This window comes from Erinaceus europaeus, chromosome 18 (assembly GCF_950295315.1).
Source record: "Erinaceus europaeus chromosome 18, mEriEur2.1, whole genome shotgun sequence".
Taxonomy (NCBI): Eukaryota; Metazoa; Chordata; class Mammalia; order Eulipotyphla; family Erinaceidae; genus Erinaceus; species Erinaceus europaeus.
In genome coordinates this window covers 70,867,109-70,885,513 of record NC_080179.1, presented here as the reverse complement: position 1 = coordinate 70,885,513, position 18,405 = coordinate 70,867,109, and the positions used below count along the sequence as shown (strand labels likewise).

General features: G+C 40.5%; 1 protein-coding gene across 5 annotated transcripts in view; it reads left to right on the top strand.

Moving 5' to 3' along the window:
- Window positions 1-17,804, top strand: part of ARL5A (ADP ribosylation factor like GTPase 5A) — a 36,364-nt gene extending 18,560 nt beyond the window's left edge. For 2 of the 5 annotated variants that reach the window (XM_007527338.3, XM_060178152.1), the window contains exon 6: window positions 4,325-9,055. In XM_007527338.3, the coding sequence (XP_007527400.1) occupies window positions 4,325-4,373 (49 nt within the window). In that variant the 3' untranslated portion in view covers window positions 4,374-9,055. Of the gene's footprint in view, window positions 1-4,324; window positions 9,056-9,835; window positions 10,955-14,261; window positions 14,301-17,437 lie in introns of those variants that run through there. The other 3 variants (XM_060178149.1, XM_060178151.1, XM_060178150.1) reach the window with 3 other exon arrangements.
- The last annotated feature ends 601 nt before the right edge of the window (window positions 17,805-18,405 follow it).

Here is an 18,405-nt window from a genome sequence, read left to right as displayed (position 1 = left end):
ATTTAATCACGCAGTCAGAGGCTAGTTCTTTGTATCGGGAAAGTTGGGTTGGAGGAAATCTAGTTGATTTATTTAATTGAAGTAACATTGCATTATAACATTATGTATGTTTCAGGTGTGCATTTTTGAAAATGAAAATGTGTATCCGGATAAGTGATAAATCACAGTACAGAGAGCAAGAGGAACTTAGGAAATGAATGTAGCAGCTATAAATTGTATCAGCTATAGGTAGGAGAAATGAAATCGTGGGAGTAGAAAAAGAATAAAAAGCCGAAAGGCTAAGTCAACTATAGCTTCTTTTGTTGCTGTTGTTGTTTCCCAGGTATATATTTCTTCTTTGATCTCAAATATGACAGATCTGTATCTATTTGAAAACAAAGAGAATTAAATTGGAGATGAAGGATTCTAAAACAGAAGTCTTAAATTGTGTGACTTTTTTATGGTCTAGGGACAGACACTGGGATATAGACAAATGAATTAACTGATTCTCTTTCTTTTAAGATTCTGGTGAAGAATCACTAATTGAGCGAGTTCCTCGAGCGTCAGTCTTACTCAGTGAAGTAGAAGGCACTGCTATCTGACTACAAACATTAGGGAGAGCATAATCAGAGGCTCAGGAAAGGGCTGGGGTAACAGACTTATTTATAACTAGAGCACTAGCGGTCTCAGGTTCAATCTCTGGCTTCACCAGAAGCTAGAGCTGAGCAGAACTGGAATTTCCAAACAAAACGAAACAACAACAAGGCCAGGTGGTGCCCACTTGGTTGAACACACGTTACCCTGCCCAAAGACTCGGGTTCAAGCCCTTTGTCCCTATCAGTAGGAGGGAAGCTTTACAAGTGAGGAAGCAGCGCTTTAAATCTCTCTCCTTCCCTCTCCTCTCCTTTCCCTTCCTATTTCCCCTTCCATCTTAGTTTCTCTCTGTCTCTATCCAATAACTGAATGAATCATATCAAATCAATTTTGTTCAAAACCTCAAAAAAGCAAATGGATATATATATATATTTTTTAATATTTTTTTTATTTATTCCCTTTTGTTGCCCTTGTTGTTTTATTGTTGTAGTTATTATTGTTGTTGTCATTGTTGGATAGGACAGAGAGAAATGGAGAGAGGAGGGGCAGACAGAGAGGAGGAGAGAAAGATAGAGACCTGCAGACCTGCTTCACCGCCTGTGAAGTGACTCCCCTGCAGGTGGGGAGCCGGGGTTCGAACCGGGATCCTTATGCCGGTCCTTGTGCTTTGTGCCACCTGCACTTAACCCACTGCGCTACAGCCCGACTCCCGCAAATGGATATTTTTAAGCATAAACAATACTATGAATATATTTACTTAAGCTAAAAGGGATTTTATCTTTGCCATGTACTTTAATTCATGTTTATATATATGTAGATACAAATAAATTTTTTTCTTTTTCCATTTGATGCCGTAGGACGGCAAGAAATTGAGAGAGGAGGGGGAGATAGAGAGGAAGAGACAAAGACCCCTGCAGCCCTGCTTCACCGCCTGTGAAGCTACAGGTGGGGAGCTGGGGCTTGACCTGGGTCCTCACACATAGTACTATGTGTGGTTAACTGGGTGCACCACTGCCCAGACCCCCCAAGTAAATGTTCATATATTTGTCCATCAAATGTCCTTAAGCAGAAGAACTTGATAATTTTACTAAATTTGCCAGTAAAGATAGTCCATCTATGATTCTTGTGCCAGTCTTTGTGCTTCCAACCCGCTGTGCTGCCACCTGGACCCCTACTCAGGAGCTCTTAAGTGGCTGTCTAGAGCTTTATTTATTTTATTTTGTTTTTTTTCCTCCAGGGTTATTGCTGGGCTCGGTGCCTGCACCATGAATCCACCGCTCCTGGAGGCCATTTTTCCCCCTTTTTGTTGCCCTAGTTGTTGCAGCCTCGTTGCGGTTATTATTGCCATTGTTGACGTTGCTTTGTTGTTGGATAGGACAGAGAGAAATGGAGAGAGGAGGGGAAGACAGAGAGAGAGGGGGAGAGAAAGACAGACACCTGCAGACCTGCTTCACCGCCTGTGAAGCGACGCCCCTGCAGGTGGGGAGCCGGGGCTCGAACTGGGATCCTTACGACGCTCCTTGCGCTTTGAGCCACGTGCGCTTAACCCACTGCGCCACCGCCTGACCCCCAGCTTTATTTTTTTTAATTAATTAATTAATTTATTTATTTATTTATTATTGCCTGCAGGGTTATTGCTGGGCTCAGTGCCTGCACCATGAATCCACTGCTCCTGGAGGCCATTTTTTCCCCTTTTGTTGCCCTTGTTGTTGTGGTTATTATTGTTATTGTTGATGTCGTTCGTTGTTGGATAGGACAGAGAGAGATGGGGAAGACAGGAGGAGAGAAAGACAGACACCTGCAGACCTGCTTCACCGCCTGTGAAGCGACTCCCCTGCAGGTGGGGAGCCGGGGGCTCGAACCGGGATCCTTACGCCTGTCCTTGTGCTTTGCACCACGTGCGCTTAACCCGCTGCACTACCACCCGACCTCTGAGCTTTATTTTTTGTAAGCCACTCTGTTCCTGAGTGGTTGCACATGGGCCCTTTATATCTGCTGCATGGATTTGAAGCAGTTGCAAATAGGGAGCTTGCTGGCAGCACTTCTCTCCCTCTACTCCTGCTCCTGTTGTCCGTGCACCATCCGCAGCCTTCAGATAGTGACGATCCTTACTTTACCAGAAATCTCAGCTGTTCTCTAATGAAATCTGTTGAGCTGTATCGTTGTTCCATTTGTTTTCTGGAGGGAAGTCAACTTTCTATAACTAGGTCGCCATAGCTCCACATCCTTTTCTCCAAAATAGGAGATCTTTAGAAAGATTCACATCAGCTTTGAAAAGATGATGCTGTCTTTTCCATTGTGAATTTATGTGAGCATCTTTACAGCAGTTAGCAAGTGAAAATGATTGGTTTGGGGGCAAGTATCCTGTTTCTCCCCTGCAGGTCTGAATTCTGGGTTTTAATATTGGTCAGCATTTTGATGTCCAGCTCTGCCATTGGCTAAACTCTCTAAGCCTCTGTAAGCCTTCCCTTTGTCCTTTCTGTATGGGATATGTGGGAATGTGGGTGTTGTGAAGATTAATTAAGACAATGAGTATCAATTAATAGTGTCTGGTTTGCTGTTAGATAATTACTATTCATTTAACAACTTGAATATTTATGTTTCTGACTTTTATATGCGTTTCAAAGTTATACAAAAATATGAATTATTTTGATTTTGATTTTTTTTAAGTTGAAATCTACATTTTTTTTTGATACAGAGAAATGTAGGCCAGGGAGAGGGGATTTTTGTTTTGTTTTGTTTTTTGTCTTTAATTATTACTAATATGACAGCACAGTGCTTATGTCAATACATAAAACTGTATTTCTGTATGAGGAAATAAGGATTGAATGTTGATGTTTTGAATATTCTTAATTATTTTTATTGCCACCAGGGTTATTGCTGGGCTTGCACAGTGCCTGTACTACAAACCCACCACCCCATTTTGTTTGACTGTTTTTCCTATTTGGGATAGAACAGAGAGAAATTTAGATGGGGGGGAGAATCAGAGAGCAAGAGCGGCACCTGCAGAACTGTTTGACTGCTCACGAAGCATCGTCCTGCAGGTGGCGAGCACAGGCTTAAAGCTGGGTCCTTGAACATGGCAGTGTGTGGGCTCAGCTGGGCACACCACCAGCTGGCCCCTTTATGAGTGTTTTTTAAATCACTTTATTTGGACATTCATTGCATAGTGAACTCCTGTTTTGTGCTAAGCATTGTCTGGGCAGTAGAGACATAATAAGACCAGGAAAAAAGAAAAGAAAGCACAAATTTATCTTTACTGCAATAGAGCCATCATGGAATCTTATTACTTTTGAAATCTTTTAATTTTTTTTTTTAGTAAACATACAATTAAACCTCCTTTTTGTTTGATAATTCGAACTTTTGGGGGCTGGACAGTAGCACAGCAGGTTAAGTGCACGCCGTGAAAAGGACCAGTGTAAGGATCCCAGTTTGAGCCCCCGGCTCCTCCCCTTCCGGGGGGGGGGGTTGATTAACAAGCGGTGAAGCAGGTCTGCAGGTGTCTGTCTTTCTCTTCCGTTCTCTGCCTTCCCCATCTCTCTTGATTTCTTTCTGTCCTATCCGACAACAGCAACAGCTTCAATAACAACAAGGACAACAAAAATGGGAAGAGGTGGCCTCCAGGAGCAGTGGATTCGTAGTGCAGGCACTGGGCCCCAGCAATAACCCTGGAGGCAAAGATAAATAAATAAATATTAATTCTAACTTTCTTAGTTGAGAATTGAACCAAGTGATTTTTACATTGTTACAGATTATGCCAAGGACTTGAGTGGATGATGTCCCGGCTGAAGATCAGATGATCTCTGCTGACCTCTTCTCTCACAGACTCTGTCTAACAAAGTGCTGGACTTGACCTGAAAGCTGCAAAAAACTAATGGTTTAGATATATTGACAATAAACTGACTTCAACTTTTTCTACAAGAAGAAAAATCAGGACCACTCATTGGAAAACAAAGCTGAAGTCTCACTCCCAATCTGCTTTCTCCAAAGCAAGTTCTTCAAGCTGTGACTGACGTTTTGTCTCATTAGGAATCCTCTCAGGACACTGTGTAGCCTGTGGTAAGTACAAAGGGAGAGGACGTCATTTTTAACTTAAAGAGCTTTATTATCAGGATAGATCTCCCTAGTTGAGTGTCGGTCTCTTCTTATTCCAGTGAGTCAAAATACAAATCAGAGCAAATACTTGGTTTCTAATATTTTAAAATGTAATGTTACTTATAAGAAGTATTTTGCATAAGATTGTGTGTGTGTTATGTATATACCTCAAGTTCAAGTTAATGGCTTCGGTTTATCTTCTAAAAACAGCAACAACGACAACAACAAACAACACAACAATTCATCATGTCTTCAGTAATGACCATAGTATATAAGTGCTGGCATTGATGTCAACAACCATTTTTTACTGTTCCCCCTTTGCTCTCTGTATCATACTAGCCAACTTTCCAAATCATTGAGCCACTGGTTAAAAAAAAAAAAAAGAAAGAAAGAAAGAAAAGAGAAGAAGCTTGGCATTGTGTACCTGTCTTTTTGTTCTGTTCTGTTCTGTTTTGTTTAGTTTAGTTTTGTTTTGGTTGACCAAAGCATGGGAATGTGTTATCCAACTGAGAGGATTATCCAATTCTTGACTTAGTATTACTTTACTAGTGGGCAGAACTGCACATTGAACAGATACCAGATTGCTTTCTTTTACTGAGACATACACCACCTAAATTATTGGATAAATGAATAATCTACTGGGGGCCGGGCAGTGGTGCAGCAGGTTAAGCGCACGTGGTGCGAAGCACAAGGACCAGTGGATCCAGCACAAGGATCCCGGTTTGAGTCCCCGGCTCCCCATCTGCAGGGGAGTTGCTTCACAGGCGGTGAAGCAGGTCTGCAGGTGTCTGTCTTTCTCTCCCCCTCTCTGCATTCCCCATCTCTCTTGATTTCTCTCTGTCCTATTTAATAACAATAACAAAGGCAAGGGCAATAAAATGGGGGAAAATATTAATCTTTCAACCAGTCAGCCATTAATTTTGATTAAGTAATCTTTTCAGCATTGAAAACCTTTATGTGAAAAGTCTATCGAAAGACATATCAACCTATAGTATCAAATAATTTAGCTAGAGCTTTTAGATATTATATATAAAGCATTTAAAATGAAAAGAAAGCCTATTTTCTAAGCAACACAGATACTTTGCTAATTTGAAAGTTTATTCTTGGGATCTAGAATAATTTGATATATTTTTATTTCTGTGGGTTTTCATCTGTCATCTTACAGCAAGTAATTTATTTATAAATACGAGATACAAATGTTTAAGCCTGTAAGAATTTGGTTTTTAAAATTGAGCAACATATGTATTTTCTCTTTATTAAGAGGTAACATGTCCTCAAGATACCTTCTTGTTTGTATATTTTTGTTGTTGTTGTTGGATTTTTTTTTTTTAATATCTGAAAAGTCAGATGCCTCTGTTGTAAATGTAAGCAAACTTAGCCTGAATGTGTTAAAACATTTTCTTGGGTGCACTATATTGTTTAAGCCCTGAGAATCTAAAAGACTCATTTAAACAGGCGTGATACAGGATAAGAAAGAAAATAAAATAAAATAATGGCTGTTTAAATTTCACAAAGGTTTTGGGGCTGGGTGGCAGTGCGCCTGGTTAAGCGCCCACATCACCACGTGCAAGGACTCGGATTCAAAGCCCCAGTCCCCACCTGAGGGCGGAAAGCTTCATAAGTGGTGAAGCAGTACTGCCAGTCTCTCTCTCTCTCTCTCTCTCTCTCTCTCTCTCTCTCGCCCCCCCTTTCTCTCTCCCTCCCTCCCTTCCTATTTACCTTTCATCCCAGTTTCTCTCTGCCTGCATCCAAATAAATAAATAAATAAATAAATCTTACAGTCTTGTAACATACTATTAATAACAAAAAAATAATATCAAAATAAATGTCACAAAGATTTTGATGAGGACTAGTAGTACATATTAAGTTTGACAAGACTCATCTAAATGCAAGTCATCCTTGGTTGTTCAGTGTTTAACATTAGATGTTTTGTATTTTATATTTACATTACCTTGAAAATGCAAGTTCAGTGGAACATTTGTCAACATGCTTTTGTGAACATAAATCCTACATTACTAAGCTTCATATGTCCTCATGATTTTTCAAGTCACAATAGTTACTTGTATATTAAGAATTTCCAGATCTAGTCTGTACTTGTTATAGTTTCACGTCACAGGTCATTGCTCTATAAAGCAGCCCAGCAAATGACAACTCTCATCATTTTTACACCTTACGTTGAATAATCATGATTTCGTTTCTTGGACTGCTGCTATTTTTCAGCAGTGTAAAAGCACATTCCCTTGTCATCAGGGTATTGACTAAAATTTATGTTTAATTGGATGATGGCAGCATGTACTACATTGTTAGGGTTTAATGTTATAGGTTATTAAAACAACATCATGAGAATGCATGAAATCTCACACACAACATTCACAAATACATGATTTTTTGTTGTTGGTTTGCCCCTCGTAACAACATTGTGTATGTGGTGACACCTATATACTTCTGTTTAAAACCAAAATTCCAGTGAGAAAAAACTTCAGTTCATGTATTAAAATACGACAGTCATGTTAACAGTGTTAGATGGGTCACATGACTTACAGTCATGTTGATAACATGTAGTTTAAAGTGATACATGTAGTTTAATGTTCCTTTGGGGTGTAAAAAATTAGGCTCATTATGGTTCAACTGTTCAAAGCTTCATACCTTTTGTACATGCGGGTGGTAATATCTGTAATATCCTGTGTCCGATGCTAATTTTTGAAAGTTGTGTAACTTCTCTTGATATCTTGGTAACCGTATACTTACTATAAGCATTGAGATATGTTTAATTTTGTCATGACTGCATTTGTAAAATATATCTTATGTATTTTATCAAAGATTCTTGCTTGTAATTTTCTACTTTGACACCCATTTCAGACAGAGTTCAGTGCAAGCAGGTTGGGGGTAGGAGGAGAACTGGAAGGGGATAAAACATTTTGCCTTAAGAATTAAAAAGTACTTTAGGACTGCTTGCTGCAATTTTTAATGCAGGTCGTGACAGTGATTTTAGAAGGTTAGTATGAAATAGAACGAGCATTTCTGTTTTCTGCCCTTTAAGAAGTGCCTTGAATAGTAGTAACCGTGACATCACAGAGAGATACAGAGCTTCAGAAGAGGTAGTGAGTCCCTAAAATTCTCTTTTTTTTTATGCCTAAGTTCTCTTGTCCCCTCTTATAGGAGCTTTCACATTTTGTGCTGTGACCATAGCAGCCACATACAGTAGTGCAGACAGCCTCAAGATTTGTTCATGCTAGTGCAAGAAGAAAAATAGAGACAACTTTCTGGTTTTCTCTAGCAGTTTTGAGAATATTTCTATAGATGTTCTACATTATTATCTGGGGGATAACACCTCATCCCAGACAATCTGTGGACTTTGGGGTCATCTCTCAATTGCCTAGTTGTGTCCTAATATCAGAACCTCTTTCATGGCTGGGTACACATGGATTTCTTTGCATGACTTGACTTTGATCCTCTGTACTGTCCAAATGTGGTCTGGAACCTCCTGCTTCACAAACCGCATGTCTATAGCTCAGTGCCCCTTGCCATACATTCACAGTCTGTGAGCATACATTAGCTTCATCCTGGAAGAAGTATTCAAAACTTGGCCTATATTCATCCTCCAAAACACTTGTTTCTAAGTAAGCTCTTGAATTGTTGCCTTTCAGCACTGACTCGAGTCATAGATTGGTGCATTGCTCACTTGAAAGTACTATTGGAGTTCAGTCCATCAAAAGACTGGCTTGCTTTGTTCATCCTCTATCTCTTTTTTCCCCCTCATGTTTACTTAGAGGACAAAGATAAGCATTAGAGTTTGAAGAAATTATTAATGAGAAGTCGATCTTTCCAGTAAACTAATCAGACTAGTGTGTACCCACTCTGTAGATGGAAACATACTATAGGACTAGTTCTTTAAAGTGTGGCTTTTACAAAAATGAACCTTTCCTGCCATGCTCTTTCACAAAATGTATGGTAACTTTAAGACTGTAGTGATGGAGTAACAGGCCAGAATTAAAAAAGAGAGAAAGAAAGAAAGATGCTAAAAAAGGAACTGCTTTCTATTCTAAAACTGAACATGTGTTTGTGAAGAAATTGTAAGCAAGATATAGCTGGGTTAATTATGCAGTATTGTTCTAAAAACTAAAACTTGAATCATTATGATCTTGCCTGCTATTCTTTAGTAAAAAAAAAAAAAAAATTGATAGTCTGTACTCGAGAAGTGCCTAAAATTGCTTTGTGTTGATTTTCATATGCATTTCATTCATTGTACTTATTTTCTATGATATACGTGCTTGGCCTATTGATGACAGCCAGCCCTGGGGGTTTCTAAGTCACAATTTACTGTTTGAGTAAAAAGTTAAATTAGAAATAGCCACCTGAACTCTGAATAAACCATTGTTTAAGGAAACATGAATGAAACAATGTTTTTACTTTTCAAATTCCATGACCCTGGCTTTAATGCAGAAACTAGAAACTTGAACTCTATTCCTGTCTTTTCAGAGTAATTTAAACACAAGAAATTACATCGTATACTTTAAATGCTTAGTGGAAGTTCTAAGTAGCATGTGTAAGTAGCCTCTTAATTATCATGCTTAATTTTGAGTCATGTTTAGATCTTGATCCAATTTATGTGATGGCCAAAAATCCCTCCTCTTTATTTAACTTCTATTTATTAACTAAAAAAGTAGGATAGAACTTCTGTTACGTTTTGGTTTTTATTGTTGATTTTTCTGATTTTAGAGTGAATTATGTAAACTTTGAATGCAAAAACTTGACTATATTTTCAGTACTACAGTTACATCTTAATCATATTTTAAATCAGCTTACATGTAAAGTGAAGTGTGTATGTGATTTCAAGTTATTGTAGCATATGCTGTTTTTCTCCCAAACTTCTCACACTGGTGATAATGTATAGAATTTCCCAAGTTATTTTTATTTTTGCTTTGGGCTTCACACTTGCATGATTAAATTGCTCCTGGTGGATACTCTTTCCCCCCCCCCCCAGATAAAGGGTGATTAAGAAAGTAAGAGACAGGAGAGACACCACAACACCACTGCCCCACTTGCCTGGTGCTCCCATGTAGTGGCCAGGGGCTTAAACCTGGATCTTTTTGTTTTGCATGGCAAGGTGCACACTGTACTGGGTGAGCTGTTTCCCTGCTCTGATCACTTTTTTGTTTATTGAAAGTATCGTCGTTAGAGTGGAGAAAGCATTTCCGACGTTGTGTGCCTCAAAAGGTCCTGGGAGAAGAAGTAATACCTGCAGAGCACTTGTAAAGATATTCTCTGGGTTAATATTCAAGATACTGCATTGAGCAAGAAACTATGGTTATATCTAGAGGACTCTTGATTGCTTGCATATCCTCATTTTAATTTGTTCTGAAAATGCATTTTTACCAGTTGTGTTTAATCACTAATTGAATTTAAACGCGATAACTTAGATATTAATCTTCCTTGGTTACCGTGTTTTTCTGCAGGAGCCTAGATAAAAATGTGTTCCAGTTAGTCTTTTTGTTTGACTCCCTTTCACAAATTCAACTCTGTACGTTGACTTAATTGAAACTGCGTTTAGTATATAACAAAATGGAAAACCTTTTGAAAAATTGTAGGTCTGCAGTATTGGAATTACTGATATGGTAAAGGGTTCTTGAGTTTGTTTTTTTTCTTTCTTTTTTTTTTGCATGCAGAAGGCAGAAATTCTATCATGTCTTTATCACAGACTTATCAAGGAATATTCCAAAGAGTAGGATTTTTAACAGTGCTCGAGTATTTTTGCAATTTCTTCAGTACTGATGTTCCCTAGGTGCTAGGTATCTAGGAAAATAGTGGTTTAGGTCCTTGATAATAGATCTGTTTCATTTATGGTGGGGATGGAGGGACTGGCAGATTGAAGTAGGGGCATCTCCATTGACATATTTTGCCAACTTGAAAAAGTGTTACCCCATCATATTGTAGCAGTGTTCTTGTGTTCATAACCTAGGCACGTGTCGGGCTCCAGAAATAACAAGGCATTGGGCCAGGTGATCAGTGGTAGGATTTGTTTATAACTAAATAAAGGGAGGGTAATATAAAAGTATTTTGGTGGGGGGAAAGAAATAAGTTTACTGGTGAGTTTTCATGTTTAATATGTACATTGATTTTCTTTTAGCTGCATGTAAACTGACATGATAAAGTACTGTCTCTACAGTATGCTTTGGGCAAAAAGGGAAACAATATATGCCTAAGTTAAATTGTCACACTCTTAATGTTCTCTTATGAAAAATGCTTTTTCTTTTAGAAAAGATGAATTATAATTACTGTTGACACATTTGTGTTGTCAGTGTTTTTATTCTGATTTGTGCTTTGAATGTGTTATGAAGTGACCCCCCCCCCCTGCAAGTGGGGACCTGGGGGCTTGAACCCTGATCTTTGCTCATGTCCTTGGCGCTTTGCACCATATGTGGCTTAACCTGCTGCACTACTGCCAGACACACACACCCCCTTTTCTGTTTAAAAAACATCAGCTCAGAACAATGAAGCCTGGGCCATAAAAAGTTCTTAAAACAATTTTAAAAGAGGATCAGGGTAATTCATGCTAACCTTTCTTTTGATGTTAGGTTGCCAACTGATAAAAGTGCAAACATGGTAAGTTTCTTTTTTTTTAAAAATTTATTTTATTTTCTCTTTTGTTGTCCTTGTTGTCTTTTGTTGTTGTAGTTATTATTGTTGTTGTTATTGATGTCATTCGTTGTTGGAAAGGACAGAGAGAAATGGAGAGAGGAGGGGAAGACAGAGGGGGGAGAGAAAGACAGACACCTGCAGACCTGCTTCACCACCTGTGAAGCGACACCCCCTGCAGGTAGGGAGTGGGGGCTTTGAACCGGGATCCTTATGTCGGTCCTTGCGCTTTGCGCCACGTGGTGCTTAACCTGCTGCGCTCCCACCAGACTCCCAATAGTAAGTTTCTGAACTGTGAACAGGCATATAGTCAGTTCCTCCTGTGTGACAGGGAGCCAGATGCAGGGATTGTGGCCTTATCCAAGGACAGAGCACTGTTGATATCATTTCCGTAGATAGTACAATACTGCAGCTGGCTCTATCAGTCTTGGGAGAGAGCTCTCTTTAAAAAAAGACCGTGAAATAATTTGCAACTCAGGAGCAGAATTTAAAGTGAAAATAAAGCCAAAGAAAATCTAGTGCTTTTTCTTTTTTTAATTTTTTTTTTTTTTATTATTTCTTCAAAATGAAACCACACTGGCTTGCCTAATCCAGGTTAGGCATTCAAGAAAAGGTGCTAGTGCAAAAGATTTTGCTTTTTGAAAATGTTCTTTGGGTCGGGAATATAACATAGTGATTATGCAAAAGACCAAGACCAAAGTCCCAGGCTCAATCCCCCCATACTACCATAAGCCAGAGTTAAACAATGCTCTGGCAAAGGGAGAAAAAAAAAAGGAATGAAAGAAAGGAAAGGCAGGAAAGGAAAAAAGAAAAAAGTTATTTAGAAGAAGACATTGGAGGGGAAAATAAAAACATCACTGGGGCCTGGGATTTTTAAAGCAACAATCGCATCTCAGGACATTTGAGTTGTATGTTCCAGAGCTTTCAATATCAGTTGCCTGGCAGGGGAAGACTGGCAGGCATAAGTGCCAGTGGCATGAAAGTCTGAGCTCCCAGCCAGTCTTCTTGACCTAGTCGACGCACAGATGAAGTATTAGCATTCAGTGGACTGACAATCCACCTCAACATCCACTAAGTGCCTATCTAGATTTCTTGGCACAACCTTTTAGCTACAAATGACATTTTATTTAGTTCTTATTTATATATATGAGAGGGAGAGGGGGAGGGAGACCAGAGTACAGTTTTGGCATATGTAGTGCCAGGGTTGAACCTGTAGCCTCACACATGCAAGTCCTGTAGTCTACATGCTGGGCCACTCTTCCCCCCTTCCAGGTGCTTCACATGATATTTTAACACTCATCTCCTCACTTCTTTCTTCTTCTTTTTTATTTTATTTTATTTTTTAATATTTTATTTTATTTATTCCCTTTTGTTGCCCTTGTTGTTTTTTTATTGTTGTAGTTATTATTGTTGTTGTCGTCGTTGTTGGATAGGACAGAGAGAAACGGAGAGAGGAGGGGAAGACAGAGAGGGGGAGAGAAAGATAGACACCTGCACACCTGCTTCACCACCTGTGAAGCGACTCCCCTGCAGGTGGGGAGCCGGGGTTCGAACTGGGATCCTTATGCTGGTCCTTGTGCTTTGCGCCACCTGCACTTAACCCACTGCACTACAGCCCGACTCCCCTTTCTTCTTTTTAAATTATTTTTTCATGAGAGGGATAGGAGGGGAGGGAGGGAGGGAGAGAGAGAGAGAGAGAGAGAGAGAGAGAGAGAACCAGACATCAGTCTGGTACATGTGCTGCCGGGGATTGAACTCAGGACCTCATGCTTTAGTATCCAAGGCTTAATCCACTGCAACACCTCCTGGACCACAAAAGGAGCCTTGTTTCTTCTTTAATTTTTTTATCTTTTAGTTTTTTTTAAATTATTTTTATTTATTTATTGGATAGAGACAGCCAGAAATCAAGAGGGAAAGAGAGAGAGACTCCATCAGCCCTATCTCACCACTCAAAAAGCTTTTCCCCTGCCAGTGGGACTGGGGGCTCGAACCCAGATCCTTGCACGTTGTAACGCCATCCAGTCCCCTCACTTCTTTTTTCTAGTGTCCAAAAAAAAATGTACTCATTGGTTTCCTAAATACAATAATAGACTAGAACTCAACAAATACCCGAGAAGCTACCACATCTAGAAACTGCATGGTGTCAGAGACATAAGACCATGAAGCCACAGAGCCGCCTCCCAGGTGGCCTAAGCAGGTGGGGAAGATTCATGAACAGCCAGCTCTGTGCCGTATAAGGGAAATAACAGACCTGATTATTTATTGCTTACTGACTGCTCTTTTACATAAGAGGGCATTCCTTAAGACACACCATACTTTGCTGCTCCAAGTAACTCAGACATTTACCAAGCCTCCGCTGTCACTCTCGACATTAGGATTCATCTTCTCTCCCATTCACCTTCTGCCTCCTTCCCAGCTCCCTAGCTTTCAGTATCATTCATCCTGTGGTGCTACCAACCTCCTCACCTTGTTTTCTTCTTTTCCCCCTTTCACCTTTGTTACCAGTATCTGTTTCTTTTCCTTGAAACTTCAAGCAAACTAACTTTTGGAAGTTTCCAATGGAACGCACGAAGCTATTCCTTCCATGAGTCTGTTTGCAAAATATTTTCTCAAGTTATTTAATGCTAATCAGTTACATGACACAACTGGTATACCAAACATTTTTAAGAGGCAGATTCAGCAGAAGAATGAAATTTAAAATGATTATCAAGGGGCCTGGCTGGTGGTGCACCTGGTTAAGTACCCATATCACCAAGTACAAGAACCTAAGTTCAAGCCCTTGTTCCCCACCTGCAGGGAAGATGCTTCATAAGCAGTGAATCAGGTTTGCAGGTGTCTACCTTTCTCTCCTCCACCGTATCTTCTCCTCCTTTCAATTTCTTTCTGTCCTATTTAAGTAAAATAGAAAGGAAAAATAAAATGGTTGTCAGTAACTATGTTTACTATGTTGTGTGCAGAGCCAACAGACATGTGAAATAAGGTTCATTATCACTGATCAGGTCCATGTAAATCAAAAGCCCTGAGATGTGACCTCACACCTGTGAAAATAGCTACTCTTGGCCCACTGAAATAGCTCACTTGCGTAGTGCACTGCTAGACCAAGTGCACTGCTCATATTTGAGCCTGGCCCCCACCAAAATGATGGAAGAAGCTCCAGTGCTGTAGTTTATTTCACTGTCTCTCCAGGAGTGACAAAATAGCTCAGCTGGATAGTGTGCCTGTCTTGCGTGAATCTAGCCCCCACTTTATCAGAGGAAGCTTTGGTGCTGGGGGATCTCCTCTGGGCCCATCTTGCTCTCTTCCTATTTGAAAAGTCACCCTGGAGTGGCGAAGCCCCAGCAAAGACACACAGCAAGGAAAGGAGGAGGAGAAGGAAAAGCTAGAATAACAAACAAACAGTGTTGAAAGGATATGGAGAGAAGGAAGCCTTGTACTTGCTGATGGGAATGTAAATTATTGCAGCCACTATAGAAAGCAGTATGGAGAGTTCTCATGAAGTAAAAAAAAAAAAAAAAAAAAAAAAAAAAAAAAAAAGAACAATTGGGACTATATCCAATTGAAAAGCTTCCAAAGAAAATTCCACAAGGATAAACAGGAAACCTAGCATGTGGGGAAAGATAGTGTAGTTGTACACTGCACTTCAGACAAGGGTTGATGTCAAACATCTATAAAGAACTCCAGGGAGCCGGGCGGTAGCACAGTGGGTTAAGCGCACATGGCGCAAAGCATAAGGATCCCAGTTCAAGGACGGGCGTAAGGATCTCGGTTGCAGCCCCTGGCTCCCCACCTGCAGGGCAGTTGCTTCACAGGCGGTGAAGCAGGTCTGCAGGTGTCTGTCTTTCTCTCCCCTTCTCTGTCTTCCCCTCCTCTCTCCGTTTCTCTCTGTCCTATCTAACAACAACGACAACAATAACTACAACAATATAAAAGGGCAACAAAAGGGAATAACTAAATAAAGTTGAAAAATAAGAACTACAGATCAACAAAAAGAAAAAGAACAGTCCAATAAAAAAGCAGAAGATATGGATAGATGGTTCTCTAAAGAGGAGACACACATGGCCCACAGACCTATGTGGAAATGCTCCAGTTCACTCTTCACTAGCGAAATGCACATTAAAACCACACTGAGGTACCACCTCACACCTGTGAGAATGGGTTTCATCAATAAAACGAGAGAAGTGTTGGAGAGGATGTGGAGAGAGAGGATCCCTACTACATTGCTAGTGGGAATGCAAATTGGTGCAGCCACTATGGAGAACAGCGTGGAGAACCCTGAACAGATGCAAATGGATGTACCCTATGATCCAGCAATTCTGCTCCTAGACGTATACCCAAAAGATATAATAATATTGATTCAAATTCCCCCCCCCCCATGTTCCTAGCAGCTTTATTCACAATAGCAAAAACTTGCAAAGAAACCAGAATGCCCTTCGATAGATGACCGGATAAAAAGGTTACGTATGGATCATATACTCGATGGAGTATTACTCAGCAATGAAAAAGATGATATTGTGCCCTTTGGGATAAAGTAGATAGAACTGGGGAAGATTATGTATAGTGAAGCATGTAAGGAGGTGGAGGACAACTACAGAATAGTTTCACTCATACGCGGAATAGAGAGACTTGAACATTGGGAGTCCGGCGGTAGCACAGCGGGTTAAGCACACGTGGCACAAAGCACGAGGATTGAACTTATGAATGTGAAAAAGTCTACCCATATCTAAGACTGTGGGAGAACTATAGTGGTTATCTACGTGGGGGTTGGGGGGGCATGGGAACACAGACTTTACGGTGACAGCAATGGTAAAAACAAAAGATGATATTGTAAGCCATAAAAATAAAATGAATCCTGCCCCTCATGTCAAGCCCCAGTGCGAAGGTGTTCATTTCAGTCTGTGTCAGCTGCAGGCCCGCCCTCTGGTGACAACCTCTATTAGGTCACTACTCCAGACCTGGCGGTCAGCACCTACTCTGAGCCCCCGTAGCATCAGCAAACACTTGAAGGATGAGTGAGCGAACATGTGCCCAGAGTAATACTGCCCAGTAGAAATACACTGCTATAATTTAACATTCAATTTAGAATTTTAGGTAAGAGGCAGAGCAAGAGACCAGAGCATTAAAACTTGGTCAAGCACATGGCAAAACAATATACTATCTAGGCCATTTATCCAGCCCTTGATGTGATTTTATTTATTTATTTATTTATTTGCCTCCAGGGTTAATGCTGGGGCCTGGTGCCTGCACTATAAATCCACTGCTCCTGGAGGCCATTTTTCCCCTTTTGTTGCCCTTGTTTATTGTTGTCAATGCCATTGTCGTCGTTGGATAGGACAGAGAGAAGCTGAGATAGGACAGGAAGACAGAGGGGGAGAGAAAGATAGACACCTGCAGACCTGCTTCACCATCTGTGAAGCAACCCCCCTGCAGGTGAGGAGCCGGGGGCTTGAACTGAGATCTTTAAGCCGGTCCTTGCGCTTTGCACTCTGTGTGCTGCTGCCTGGCCCCTGCTGCTTAATTTTACATAGTCAAATAGCTGCGTCTGAAGAGATGGCTCAACTGATAGAGCACTGGGCATATATGTCTAAGATTGCTAGTTCGGTCCCCAGCACTGCATATACCAGTGTGTGTGTGTGTGTGTTTTTTTTCCCCCTCTTCCTTTCTTTTTAATTTTTATTATCTTTATTTATTGGAAAGAGACAGCTAGAAATCAAGAAGGAAGGGGGAGGTAGAGAGGAAGAGATAAAGAGAGACACCGACAGTAATAACTCACCACTTGCAAAGCTTTCTCCCTGCCATGTTGGGGCTGGGGGCTCAAACCAGGGACACTACACATTTTAACATGCTCAACCAGGTACACCACCGCCCAGCTCTTCCCTCTCCTCTTTGGCTCATGTACAGTGTTCTCTTATATGTAATCAATAAAAATTGAATCTTTAAAAAATAAAAATAAAGTAAAAAAAAAAGTCTAGTAGCCACATGAAAACACTTGGAAAAGAAATAGATTGCTAAACCTAAAATAAATTTCCTAGCTTCTTCCCACACAAAGACCCCTAGTTTCACCTTCCTATATTCCTGCCTTTGGCTTCCTGTTTATTAAACAATTTGTTCTGCTGTATAACTTACCGCCTTTCAGCCACCCAGTTGCAGATGCTACTATGATACCTTCCTGACTTACCTGGGCAGATGATCTCACTGACAAAGTCTGACCTCGTCAGAACCCTGTCATACATGGGAAAGACAGAAATGGGCTGAAGGTGTGGATCAACCTGCCAACATCCATGTCCAGCGGAGAAGCAATTCCAGAAGCCAGACCTTCCACTTTCTGCACTCCATAAAAAATTTTGGTCTATACTCCCAGATGGATAAGAAATAGAGGAGCTTCCAATAGAGGGGACAGGACACAGAATTCTGGTGATGGGAACCATATGGAATTGTATCCCTATTGTCCTACAATCGTATTAGTCATTAATAAATCACTAATAAAGTTTTTTAAAAAAAGAGATTACTGTTTATGACCTTTTGTTTTCCCAATAGTGCCAAAGTTTTTAGCAAGTTTTTAGCACCCTAGCATATAATCAACATTGAAATCTATTAATCAGATAATTGACTCCTGGGTGCACTAAGTCTTCAAAATCTGTCACGTATTTTACACATACTGCACATCGCGACTGAGTCACATGTTAAGCTCATTAAAAGTCCTGCGTTCTGGTGGCTTTTGTAATGTACAGAGAGGATCTTGAGGATACAGGTGCTTAATCTAAAGCAACTGTCCGGCCATAAAATGTAATGCAAAAAAAAAAAAAAAAAAAAACGATCCAGTGAATCAAGGCCAAGAGGTGGGGTGGGTTGGGGGGATGCTGAGTGGGTGCCGGGATGCAGTGCACAAAGGGTACAAGAACCTAACTGGAGGGGGCCGGGTGGTGGTGCACAGGCTAAGTGCACATCTCACCATGCAGCAAGGACCGAAGTTCAAGCCCCTTCTCCCCACCTGTAAGGGGAAGCTTCACAAACCTTGATGCAGGTCTGCAGGTGTCTCTCTCTCTCCCCTCTCAATTTCTCTCCTATCACCAGGCCCCAGCAATGACCCTGGTGGCAATTTAC